The sequence below is a fragment of the Phyllopteryx taeniolatus genome, chromosome 1 (genome assembly GCF_024500385.1).
Source record: "Phyllopteryx taeniolatus isolate TA_2022b chromosome 1, UOR_Ptae_1.2, whole genome shotgun sequence".
In the NCBI taxonomy this organism is placed as follows: domain Eukaryota; kingdom Metazoa; phylum Chordata; class Actinopteri; order Syngnathiformes; family Syngnathidae; genus Phyllopteryx; species Phyllopteryx taeniolatus.
The window spans coordinates 4,438,768-4,451,138 of NC_084502.1; the positions used below are offsets into that span (position 1 = coordinate 4,438,768).

At 43.1% G+C, this 12,371-nt stretch overlaps 1 protein-coding gene across 8 annotated transcripts; it reads right to left on the minus strand.

The window, feature by feature from the left end:
• Nucleotides 1-7: 7 nt before the first annotated feature.
• On the minus strand, nucleotides 8-12,266 carry asb14b (ankyrin repeat and SOCS box containing 14b). Of its 8 annotated transcripts, none has more exons than XM_061759920.1 (10): nucleotides 12,163-12,220; nucleotides 11,600-11,721; nucleotides 11,464-11,516; nucleotides 3,859-3,990; nucleotides 3,612-3,770; nucleotides 3,285-3,530; nucleotides 2,954-3,122; nucleotides 2,332-2,866; nucleotides 771-924; nucleotides 8-683 (listed from the first exon to the last, which is right to left on the minus strand). In XM_061759920.1, exons 2-10 carry the CDS (start codon nucleotides 11,719-11,721, stop codon nucleotides 493-495), a joined length of 1,761 nt encoding a protein of 586 aa, XP_061615904.1. In that variant the 5' UTR covers nucleotides 12,163-12,220; the 3' UTR covers nucleotides 8-492. The 8 variants fall into 8 exon arrangements, with proteins under 8 accessions (XP_061615904.1, XP_061616253.1, XP_061616425.1 ...); XM_061760269.1 differs by lacking the exon at nucleotides 12,163-12,220 and adding an exon at nucleotides 7,914-7,961 and having other exon boundaries at nucleotides 11,600-11,656; XM_061760441.1 differs by lacking the exons at nucleotides 11,464-11,516; nucleotides 11,600-11,721; nucleotides 12,163-12,220 and adding exons at nucleotides 4,073-4,151; nucleotides 7,914-7,961; nucleotides 10,492-10,600.
• Nucleotides 12,267-12,371: the final 105 nt, after the last annotated feature.

The window sequence follows — 12,371 nt, forward strand, 5'->3', positions numbered from 1 at the left end:
TTAATCAGACAATCAATCTCCTTTATTTAACCAGGTTTAAAAAAAACATTGATTTTAAAGCTGTCGAAGAACAATATATTACTGTATCATCATCATAGATTATTCACATAATTTGTTGACAACAGTGGTCCTCATATGGAACCTTGAGGCATACCCTTTTGAACAGGGATGAAAGAAGAAAAACACCCGGTGGCCTGGACGCACTGCAATCCATCCGACAAGTAATGAGAAAACTGATTTACAGCCTGGTTAGATAAGACAATTTTGTGAAGTCTATCTGCCAGGATGACATGGTCGACTTTGTCAAATGCCTTTGACAAGTCAATGAAAAGAGTTGCGTAATATTTTCAGCCGTATAGCGCCTCTATGATGTAATTTACCACTTTAACAGCAGAAGTTATTGTACTGCACTGTTTTATTAAATCTTTCTTTTTATTAAGATACACTGGGAATGCTAACGTCATGCAATTGTGTACACTGCGACCAAAACACTTATGACACGACTGAATAAACAGTATCTATGCTGCCCTTATTGTATACATCAAACTCCTTGTAACGTAGGTACTCTTTCAGTCTGGGGGGAAGAGGGAGGTAGCTGATGAAAACAGACGCTCTCAAACGTAGCTGATTAAGGTGCTCCCGAATCTGCAGCCGGCACAGGTGCTTTAAGCTCCGTGGATTTCCTGGGAGACAATAAAATCAGGAAGTTCACATAAGGTCAACAATGCACGTGTGTAAAATGAATAAGGAGGTAAAAATGAATTGTAAACTTTGGATGTGGCAGATCTCCGGCCATTGTTTCTGCTCCTGTAAGGCTTCCCTCAGTTTGGCGCAGAGGGAGACAGTGTTGGTGTAGTCGAGCATGATTCGCACCAACTGAGCAGATAAGTGCTTGAGCCACGATACTGTTATCACCTCGCAGAACTAAGAGAAAAAAAACAAGATATCAAGTTGCTGGCAGTGAGGCATCCTGAAAATGTGTTTTCTGACTTACCATACCAGCAGTCCCCCAACCTTTTTTCGCACCACGGACCAGTTTCATATAAAAGCAATACTGTGCGTATATGACTGTGTACTGTTATATTGCATGTCTAAATGCGCTGCTGCATTGTTTGTGTTCAGGTATTAGTTGTTTAAAGGATTATTTATGTTTCACATTATGTGTTAGCATTAGCATTAAACTAGCGGACTAAAGGATAAGTTATGCGTTTGCTTTAAATACACAACGTGTAATTCTAGTTTTATGTTTAGTTTGACAGTAAACATCAACAAGGAGCGGCACTAAACAGTTTGAAGCTCTTTTTTTGATGAATTTTTCACTATTTGCCAAAGTGCTGTTTGCCAAAGTTAAGTTCACTGCCACCATACAGCATTCGTATCTCAAGTTTGTCAACGCAAAAAAATGTCCGAATGCCAGCTCGTATCTTGAAAAACTCATAAATTGGGTGACTCATATCTCAAAGCACCACTGTATTTTGTTGGGCCAGCATAGAAACAAATGGCGCAGAATTATTAAAAATCCAACTGACCATTACGGTGAATATAGTTGTCGTAATTAGTGGGATCCTTACACTTGTTTCTTTTCAACAAGCCGGTCTATTCTTGTTTTAGTTGCTGTTCCATACATCCATCCATTTTCAAGACCGCTTATCCTGGTTAGGGTTGCGGGGCGCTGGAGCCTATACCAGCTGACTCCGGGCAAAAGGCGGACTACACCCTGAACTGGTCGCCAGCAGTCAGTCGCAGGGCACACATAGACACGGACAACCATTCGCACTCACATTCACACTGTCACTGACTGGGAACTGAACGCACGCTGCCTGCACCAAAGTCAGGCGAGCGTATCACTATACCATCAGTGACATTTAGTTGCCGTTATTGCTAAATATAGGATCTTGGAAATGGAAGCAATTTATTCTGTGCTTATTTTTGGGGCAGTTTTTAAGGTTTTATCCTTGCAGTGGTGTGCAAAGGTGGGGGCAAGCAGGGTGGGCATCCACCTTGGGTTATGGGTTATGGTGGGCATCGTCCCCTCGCTGACAATTTTTTTTCAAGGTTAAAAACTTCAATCCAATGTCTTATCTTTTGGCTCTCCAAAGACATTTGTTTTTTACTCATATTTGCTAGTTTATGGGCTTTCCTTTTGATGAATAATATCACGTGACCGAGACGAGTGGTTTGTGCAAAGAGACACAGGCAGATCCATCTGATTTTCAAAATCTCTCAGGACTGAGAAAATATTTTTTGCTCAGTCTCTCAGTGCGGCTCAGTACTAAAACACTGCCTGGCGGTTGGGAACTGCTGCTTAATACTATTTTTTACCCATCTCACCACCATATCTTTGATTACTGAGGTTGTCCAAGGAGCCAAGTCATGGCAACTGCCACCATATGGACAGTCGAAGCAACGCTTGACATCGTAGCCATGGTTCAGAATCATTCTCAGCATGACTTCATCTTTTAGTGCATACTGCAGGGCTGAGGGAAAGTGTGTGGTGTTGACGCGGGAGTAGTAGTTCACATTTGCCCCATACTTCAACAGGGTGTTGATGAGTTCATAGTTGCCCTGTCTCATCGCCATCTGTAAACAGCTGACAGGGTCCTGGTTCACCATTGCCCCGGCCTTTAGCAGCAGGCGAGTGCACTGAAGATCATTGTTGGACACGGCAAAGAAAAGGGCAGACTTCCGTTCATCTTCATAGTTGCGGCGCACCCTCGGGTGTAGCATTTGGTTTGGGTCAAAGTCAGCTTTGAGAAGCAACTCCAAGCAATTTGCATGCCCTCCAGCAGCTGCAGAGTGAAGAGGACTAATCCCACTCTCCTTTATTGCACACAGTTTAGTCACTGGGATGAGGTGCTGCAGTGCCCTATCAAAGAAGAGATGAGGAAAGAACATAGCAATTGATTCAACTAAAACGCGAACAACATAACGTTTCATTGTGGACATTTCTCACAATATGTGACCATGGTATGCCACACGGTGAATTGGCAGGTGGCCACTGTCCAAAGGCAAGTTAGCATCTGCTCCATAGTCCAGCAGCAAAGATATTACATCGGGGTTTCCTGAGGCTGCTGCGTCAAACAAGATACTGCCAGACTCTGATTCACACTCAACATTTGCACCTACCAAACAAACATTCATTTACATTATGACTGTACAAAAAATACGTGACTCAGTATGGAAATGCACAATCCAAAACTTTGGATAACCACTAAAAAAAGAGAGATTAAATACATTTTGAATCTGCTAATGTCAAGTTCCTTTAACTTCACCTCATCTTGTACCTTTCTCTAACAAGTGCTCCACCACATTGAGATGTCCATTTTGTGCAGCCAGAGCAAGTGGTGTTTTCTTTTTGAGATCACAAGCATTTGGGTTGCCACCAGACTCTAGGAGCAGATAGACAAAGTTCTCCAGGCCAAGTAAGGCAGCCTCATGCAGCGCGGTCCTGCTTAGCGGCCCGAGCTGATCCACTTGAGCATCATAGCGAAGCAGTAGAGTTGCCAAGTCATACTGGTCATTGAGAATAGCTGAGAAATAAGAAGCAACAGAGAAATAAAAATGTCGGAAAGGACTTTTTTATAGACATACTGTACGTATGTAGGAACTACCTGCCATCAATGGAGAGTCTTGCTCATCATCCTGGAGATTAGGGTTACACCCATTCTGTAAAAGGAACGTGGCGTTCTCTCGGCGGCCATAAATCACAGCTAAAAACAATGGCGTCTCCCCCTTGAATGTGCGACACTGTGAAGCCCCAAAGGGTGAAGCTGGAATCGAAACAACAGTTGACAACAGAACAACAGCTGTGTGTGGTCAACTATTAGAAATATACTTGACTAAATAGCCCAACTATACCTGAAAAGATGATCTCAAGTATGTGTTTACTCTCCTGCACTGCTGCTGCATGCAGAGGAATCCATCCATGCTCATTAACTCTGGACAGAGTCTCTGGTTGTGCCATTAGTCGTTCAAGTGCACACTCATCACCTGTATGAAGACATTAAAACATGAAGGCATGTATGAAGAACTAAATTAAATTAAAAACATCCTCCTCTGGTTTGATACATACACAAGTTTGATGAATCCAAGATGTGTAACTATATCTCCAAAATGTTGACTGCACATTTTGGATAAAAATACAGTATACCCTGATTTAGAAAAAGTATGTTAATACGAGCAGGACAGACTTTTTTTAGATACATCTTGCGAAGCAGCATGAAGGATGCAAACATCAGAAGTGATACCCTTTCCTAACTGACACTTCAGTTCCCCAGACCCAAAACTAATCGAGTACCATGTATTGTAGCATGCATACCACACCCCAGACCGTCCAGGAGCTGACTGATTCCCGGATCTGAGAGGGAATCACCCAGTGCATTCCGTCACATCACCAGGAACATACCTCGATGTTGTAGGTCGTACATGCAGGCATGCAGAGGCAATCCGTGTTGGGAAGTAGCGGCGTTGCAATTAATTGAGATTCCATTTCTCAGTAGCATGGCCATAACAGCTCTGTTTTTAACACCAAATAGTTGTTCATTAGAGAAGCTACTGTTGTGATCACATAGTGTGCTAGCAACCACAGAAGCTACATTTCCCCGGGCTTTTCAAACACTATACTTCTGCTGATGTATATCATTATCGCAACCAAGGGCTCCAGGGAGGGGGAAAATTGACAGAGTAAAGACACACCCGCAGGGGAGTGCAAGTCCAAATACAGTCATGAGGAACGGCCCTCTCACGGGTGCCCCAAGGAGGGGCTAATTCCACGCCCAGAGAATTAAACCTTGATAAACTGAGATCCAGGGGTTTTCGGGGGCTTTTTCGTCGTTCTGACAATGAAGCAGCTGCTATGACACTAAGGCCTGTTCAATAAATCGAATTAGCCCAAACGCCAAGTGTCTCGAAGTCTTCATTCACCCCATGCCCGACGGAAGTCGAAGTTCTCCCGGGAGATCAATCGACTCGGAAGCACAGGTGCAAGAAAATTAACCACAAAGTGGCGTCACGAACAGGATTCTTTGCGGCGTGGCCAAGAGTCAGCGACGTTGGGCCGCTTCAGATTTCATGCCGGCTAAAAAGGTGAGTCTTTTCTCACTGTTGGAATCTGAAGGCCGTGCGCCGCTGACGCGAGTGGCTTTTGCGCTGTATTGAAATCGACAAGAGGGCACGGTCCTGTGCTTCCGTGTCAGGCGGGGGTGTTTTGAAGTTTCGTCTAAATTTTGTGTTGTTTTTACTGGTATTTTGGACCCACGAAGGGGAAGGCCCTTCTAGAATGAATGATTTCGACACGCAGTGATGTCAAAAGACGTTTTAAAGTGTTAACAGTAGAATGCTCGATTTGGGACGTGCACTTAGTTTCAGAACGGATGCGTTCATGCGGAGCTCGTATGCTGGCATGATGTCAGTCAGGCCGTTAAATTAGCAAGGCACGTCACCAGATGAGTAACATAGCCCATAGTCGTTAAGAACCGATTGAACACAACCTGGCCAGGTTACTATTTAGCAGAATGAGTGTACAAGCGTAGTCTGAGAGAAGTGACGTCGGCGGGCCATGAGAGGCCGCCAAAAGCTAGCAAGACGCGGGAATTGGCATAAATTATCACCCGACGCTCTCTGTGTGAGCTGCGTCATCCAGGGTGAGGAAATTAAGAAACAGACGAGGTGAGCTCTAGTTGGAAACGAAAGAGGCTCATAGAAGATCTGGAAATGGACCCGTGGACTAAATTGTGTGTGATACGACTTATTAATTGTGTACACAATATGAAGAAAATCCTAGAACTATCATAAATATAATTAGAATAAGATCTATGTAAACAGCTATAAAGCGCTCTAACGGGTACCCATCATCCATCCATCCATTTTCTGAGCCGCTTCTCCTCACTAGGGTCGCGGGCGTGCTGGAGCCTATCCCAGCTGTCATCGGGCAGGAGGCGGGGTACACCCTGAACTGGTTGCCAGCCAATCGCAGGGCACATACAAACACACAACCATTCGCACTCACATTCACACCTACGGGCAATTTAGAGTCTCCAATTAATGCATGTTTTTGGGATGTGGGAGGAAACCGGAGTGCCCGGAGAAAACCCACGCAGGCACGGGGAGAACATGCAAACTCCACACAGGTGGGGGCGGGGATTGAACCCGGGTCCTCAGAACTGTGAGGCTGACGCTCTAACCAGTTGTCCACCGTGCTGCCGGGGTACCCATCATCTTTATAAAAAATACAAGTAAGGTATGATAAATTAATATAGATATATATATACAATGCGGATGCCGGGAGGCCGTGAATACGTCAGAGTTGCATCGTGCTGTTCTATTTCCGGGTCAAAAAGAGCTGGCCAGTGTTCCCAGGGAAGCAGCCGAGACACGACCCCGGATGTTTTTGTTGGCATGCACGCTTCACGCTAGGAATACAGGCGGTTGAATTGGTGTGGCCGCTCCTGAGGTTACGGAGCCGTGGCTCACTTCAGGCTGGACACGGAGTTTGAATGAAGGGCGAACAAAGTGCTGGTTTGGATAGTATGTTATGAGCAGGAGGTGAAACGTAAGAAGTGGATGAGAATGTATTTTAGTGTGTTACGAGTGAATCATGAGGTGTGTATGTATGTGCGGGATTTTATTGTGTGTGCGGACGGCGGAAGCAGCCCAATGTGTTCAACAGAGGTAATTAATGTGATATGTGACGGAATGAAATAGAAAGTCAGTTGTCAGCGGGCATGGAAAGGAAGAAGTATCAAAAGAAACGAGTCGAATTTAGAAGTGGGTTAGAAATGTGGAAAAAGGAAAATAAGATAGAAAGGCAGAAATGCACGTTGTTTCACGTAACAGATGAGTTTCGGAAGGAAGAAAGAGAGGTTGTTTTGAAAGGAAAAGATGAAGAAAAAATTGGATGCTTAAAGAGCACGGGAGGTGATAGATGATTGGGAGAAGCACATTAACGCATACGATGGCTTTAAACTTGTTTATGCCTAGAAGAGGAGTAATGAAAAATGTGTTAACTTGTGTGTCAGAGGGAATCATTTTGTGTCTTTACGGAATGGCACACAAGGAAGTGGCAGGATGGGTGTAATTGTGAATATACAGGGAGGCTGTGATTTTTGTAATTGGATAAACATAGAAGTTCCTGTTTGGGGCAAACCGAATTAAGAAAATTATGCGAGATACACCAGTCAACTAAAGACATCCTTACAATATTTAGTTGATACAGTATAGTGACTATTGATACAGCATACCGAATGCAACTCTTTTCATTCACAGAAGTGAAGGATGGGCCAGAGGTGTAAGGTTGAGTTGCTATTTATGGTACATACGATATGAGACTGTGCCTCATTTGCATCGTGTGCCAGGGAAATTATGAGGAGTACATGTCTTTGAGAATGACTACGTTATTTGGTATGAGGATTAATCTGTTTGATTCAGCACTAGAGCAGGGAAGACAAAGAGGATTTTTCCATCTGTCGGGCAAGTCAATTTTGAGGAGGTTTTATTTATTTGCATTCTATCCCCTAAATCAGGTTGATTACAACAATTTGTGGACAAGCGGAGAATTTATCAGGGATAGTATTCTTAGATTTCTAAAAATAAGATAACATTGTTGCCCCAGTTATGGGGGACTGGTTCCTTACAGCAGTTGGGGAGGCTTGGTCAAGGCATTGATCATGTGAGACATAAAGTAATGATACACAAAAGGGGTAATCGGGAAGCACCATATATAGATTAATAAATACAGGTTAAGGTAGATTGAGGAAATAGCAGACAGAATAATATGGGAAGTCCTGTGGTGCCCTGCGCCCTAAAATAGCCGGGAACTTGCACTAAAATGTTAAATGACCGGACATCGGCATCCCAGCTCGGGTGCCCGTTTTACAACTGGTGCGTGTGCGAAGTTTACGATAGGCAGGGCTTACGTCTGAGGATAAGAGACAGAAGTCAGGAGGGTTGCAACTCAGAGACAACTGTAAATAGGAAGAAAAGAACAAAGGTTAGTTAGACTTAAAAATCTTCCACTGACTTAATTGAACAAGCTAGAAAGTAAGCGGATATAAACCAAATTTAGAAGCTATGACAGAAACGCCGTTTACTGAACAGGTGACTATGGGAGGCTCCGTCGTGCTAGCGTGACCTTATTGACAAGTGAAAACCCAGTGTGTCCCCTCTCATATGCTGTTACAGCCGCGGGTCGGTCGCCGGTTTCGGCTTTCAGTTTACCCACAACAATAACAAAGACATAAGCAATGCCGTGAAGCCAGGAAGGGGGGCGCAACTGTTATTATTTGTCACGAGAGACTGAGAGAGACTCTTCAACCTGACGATTGCATCTATATGAAGGATGTTTCTCATGACAGAAAGAGAGCCAAGGAAAGGACTTTGTGGTGGAGACGGCGAAAAGCTGGAAAGACAAAGACCAGCTGAATGGTCCTGTGTCTCCACGTTTACCAAGCGGATTGGAACAATATGATGAAAAGTCTGTTTCAGTGGGGGACAAAGTGGACACATCTCGAAGCCATCAATGATGCTGTGTGGCGGAGGTCAGAGTCGGTCGGTGATCAGTGGCTCGTCGGAAGATGGTGGGGACACACTTGAGGTAATTTGGTAATTGGTATTAAGCAGGTCACCTGCCCTTGAACAGCAATAAAGGGTAAAGGCTAGGCAGGGCATATATTTAGGAGTTTTCAGTATAAGGAGGGTTAAATTTTACTTAGAGTCAGAAATCTCCCTAGTCAGTGGGGTGGGCAGAGGCACTAGATAGGATTGTGGGAGAAATTATGGCTAGAAATATTTTGGCCATTATGGGAGTATGAGGTCATGCAGTCCTCAGATAGAATTCTACTTCAAATTTTATATTAAACGTGCAAAAAAGGTGCAAAAAGGCATGGAAAGCCAAGACAACACCTTCAAAAATCTATCAAAAATCAAACAGCAATCCAGCCCATTGTCAGTGCAAATGAATATCAGATGGTTCAGTCCGAATTGTTGGCGTACAAAGTCGTCTCATTGCCAAACTGTGAGTCAAGACACATCTCATGATGGGTAAGCGCAAAGAGCTGTCTCAAAACCATTGCAAAAATAATTGTTGCAAAACATAATGATGGCATTGGTTACAGGTGCATATCCAAGCTTCTGAATGTCCCAGTGAGCATGCTTGGGGCCATAAACGTAAGTGGAAAGCCAATCATACCAAGCCAGTTAAATACTTGGGTGAATATAGTCTGGTCTCATGAGAGCAAAATTTAACTGTTTGGACGCCATAATGAACACCACGTTTAGAGGAGAAATGGCCCAGCACATCACCCTACCAACAGTAAAGTTTGGAGGTGGGAACATGATGGTCTTGGGCTGCTTTTCAGCAAACGGTAGTGGTAAACTTCGCATTTTTGAAGGAATGATGAATGGACAAATGTACCGTGATGTTTTTGACAAAAACCTGCTGCCATCTACATGGATGATGAAAATTAAACGAGGGTGGACATTTCAGCAGGACAATGATCCAAAACATACTGCCGAGGAAACTCTTAATTGGTTTCAAAGAAAAAAAATAAAGCTAATAGAATGGCCCAGCCAATCACCTGACTTGAATCAATTAAAAAAATCTGTGGAAAGAACTGAAACTCAAGGTCCATAAAAGAAGCCCACTGAACCGTCAAGATTTGAAGACTGCTTGTATGGAGGAATGGGCCAAAATCACCCCAGAGCAATGCATGCGACTAGTTTCCCCAAACAGGAGGTCTCTTGAAGCTGTCATTGCAAACAAAGGCTTTTGTACAAAGTATTGAATAAATACAACTTGGTGTGTTCAATACTTTTTCCCTGTGTCATTTCACATTATTACACAAAACTTAATTTCTGATCTTATTTGTTCTACGTTCCATGTACGGATTACTTGTTCCCAACATCTGGTGAAAATTTCATGTTAATGTCAACACAGGAAGTCCTCGATTTACGAATGAGTTCCATTCCTACGCTGGCGACGTAACCCAAATTTCCACGAAAGTCGGATTTCACCGTTAAAGTCGTAATACTTCTGTTACGGCCCGGGTATTGGCCCACGTGATTGTGACAGCAAGCTCAGTGCGCGTGTGTGCGTTGATGTGTGAGTGAGACGGGACTGCGCAGGCGTCGTCTGGCGGGACTGTGAAGGAGGAAGAGGTGCGCGCAAGTGCGAGTGTGTACAGTGGCAAGTGTAGTGACGGCGACCGGTGAAGAGTAGCGATTAGCGGAGGACCCGTTGACGTTGAATGTGCAGAGGAGCTAATAAAGCCATTAAAGGAGCAAATCGGAGCTTCGTGCCTTTATTGTTGCCGCCACCCAGGTCAGCTGTGCAACGAGAAAAGGGAGTTAACACCGAGGAGGACAACCTCGGCACTGGAGAAGGCGTCTCCCCTGCGTCTCCCGACCACGGTCAGGTGACCGTAGCAGGAAAGGTTAACACTTAGTATAAAGAAACTAAAATACATTAAAATAAAAAAAATAAGATGCTGTACTTACCATTACTGCTGAGAGTGTGAAAAAAGGAGGGTGAAAAAGGCAAAGATACTCCCGGCGTACAAACACAGACAAGCACTATGCACTAGCTAAGCAGAAACACTATGGTGCTGGGGACAAAATGGCGGACGAGGCACTGGTAAAGTCAAAACGTCGTAGGTCGAGTACGTCGTAACTCGAGGACTTCCTGTATATTTAGTGAGAAAAATAGTGACGTGTTAAATACTTATTTCAGCCGCTGTATTTATATTTTTGTCATTACATGTTCAAACTTTTCATATAAACAAGTCTGTTTATTGACTCTGAAATCTGGGTTATGAGTATTGATGTTACTTTTGAAGCTTAGTAGTCACAAACAAGATATTGGAGGGAAAATAATTACATAGACCTTTGTACCGAATAATTGAAAAAGTAAAAAGCAAAGATTTAATAATTTGAGATTTAGAGTGAAACAAAAGTATAAAAAATACATGCACTAAAAGTAGTTACAATTGAGTTTATTGGTTAAACAGTTATCTATTCTTGATAGAGAAAAGAAATTAGGTTAGCCACCTCTCATTATAGTCTCACACACTAGAGAGGCGCTACATTAGGAAAAATGCTATTTATGAGTGTCACATGCACCCTGCCTTGCCTTCTCTGTTCCACGTGCCTTTGCCTGCACACCGTGAACTCTGACAATATTAAGTTGTCTTTGCCCTCTTCTGCTTCTTTTCCACTCCTTGTTTAAAGAACTTCTGTTCCCGGGATATGGGAGAGTTTGCCAAATGTTTTTTGATCTGAGTATCACAGTTATACACAAAACACATTTCGGCACTGCAAGAGGATCCCAGGGGGGGAAAACAATGAAAGCTACATAAACCTTTTTCCATTTTTCAGATATCCTAAAAGGTCTGTCCAATGTTTTGGAGTCGACGTGGAAAACAATGGAGAATGCCTTCAAAGCATTGATGTGTAAAGTTAATAGCATCTTACCCTCTGTGATTGCTTTGAATATATCATCAGGGTCTTCTGTGATTTTCAGATGACTACAGCAAGAAAATAAGTAGTGAGGCAAGTAAAATACCAGAAGATACAAATTTTGAATATTTAATGTTGCATCAACGGTCACCTTGGACTGTGTCCTTTGAGATTTCTGTATTCTATTAGACTTTTCTCTATTATGTATTGGGTTGCTTCATCTTCATCCGAGTCATTTTCATATTGAAAAATGTCTTTTGTTTCTGTGTTCATCTGTTCATCCAGGAAGAGTCGGTGTTTAATTGGTTGTTATGGGAAGAGACAACATTCAGGGACACTCATCCCATCGCTAACAGTCTGGTTCCAGTTGTTGGAATAAATGTCTCCATACATGGCCTATCACCAAAACACTTAAAAAATATATATAACAAAATGCGGGTCAATTGTACAGGTGTTCCATTTCATGAATTCATCACAACTTAACTTTAACCTCAGGCCACTTAACAGCAGATCCCCTGCAGCGAAGTCAACATGCGTCTCTCCCAGAAAAATTCATACCTATCTTTAGTTGATGTTAATAAAATGCCCCTTTTTACAAGCCAGGGTGAAACCTTGAAACATTAGAAAAATCAATACTGATTAAACTGAAAACATTAGCATTCCACGGCCACCAGCAATAATAGTTTGTTCTCTAGCCTTTTTTTGTGTGTTTACCTTGTCGGATGGCTGTGTTCCTTCTGGGACTTTGACAGCAGTGTAGTTGGACACCCTTGCACCCACACACTGAACCTATTCATGGCTCTTCTACTATAAATAACAGATCATGGCGCCTCCCATGAAGATTGCACCTGGTTTTGATCCATTGCTGAGGTAATAGCTCAGATCAGTTTATGCAATTTTAACCAAACACAAGAATTAAAGGG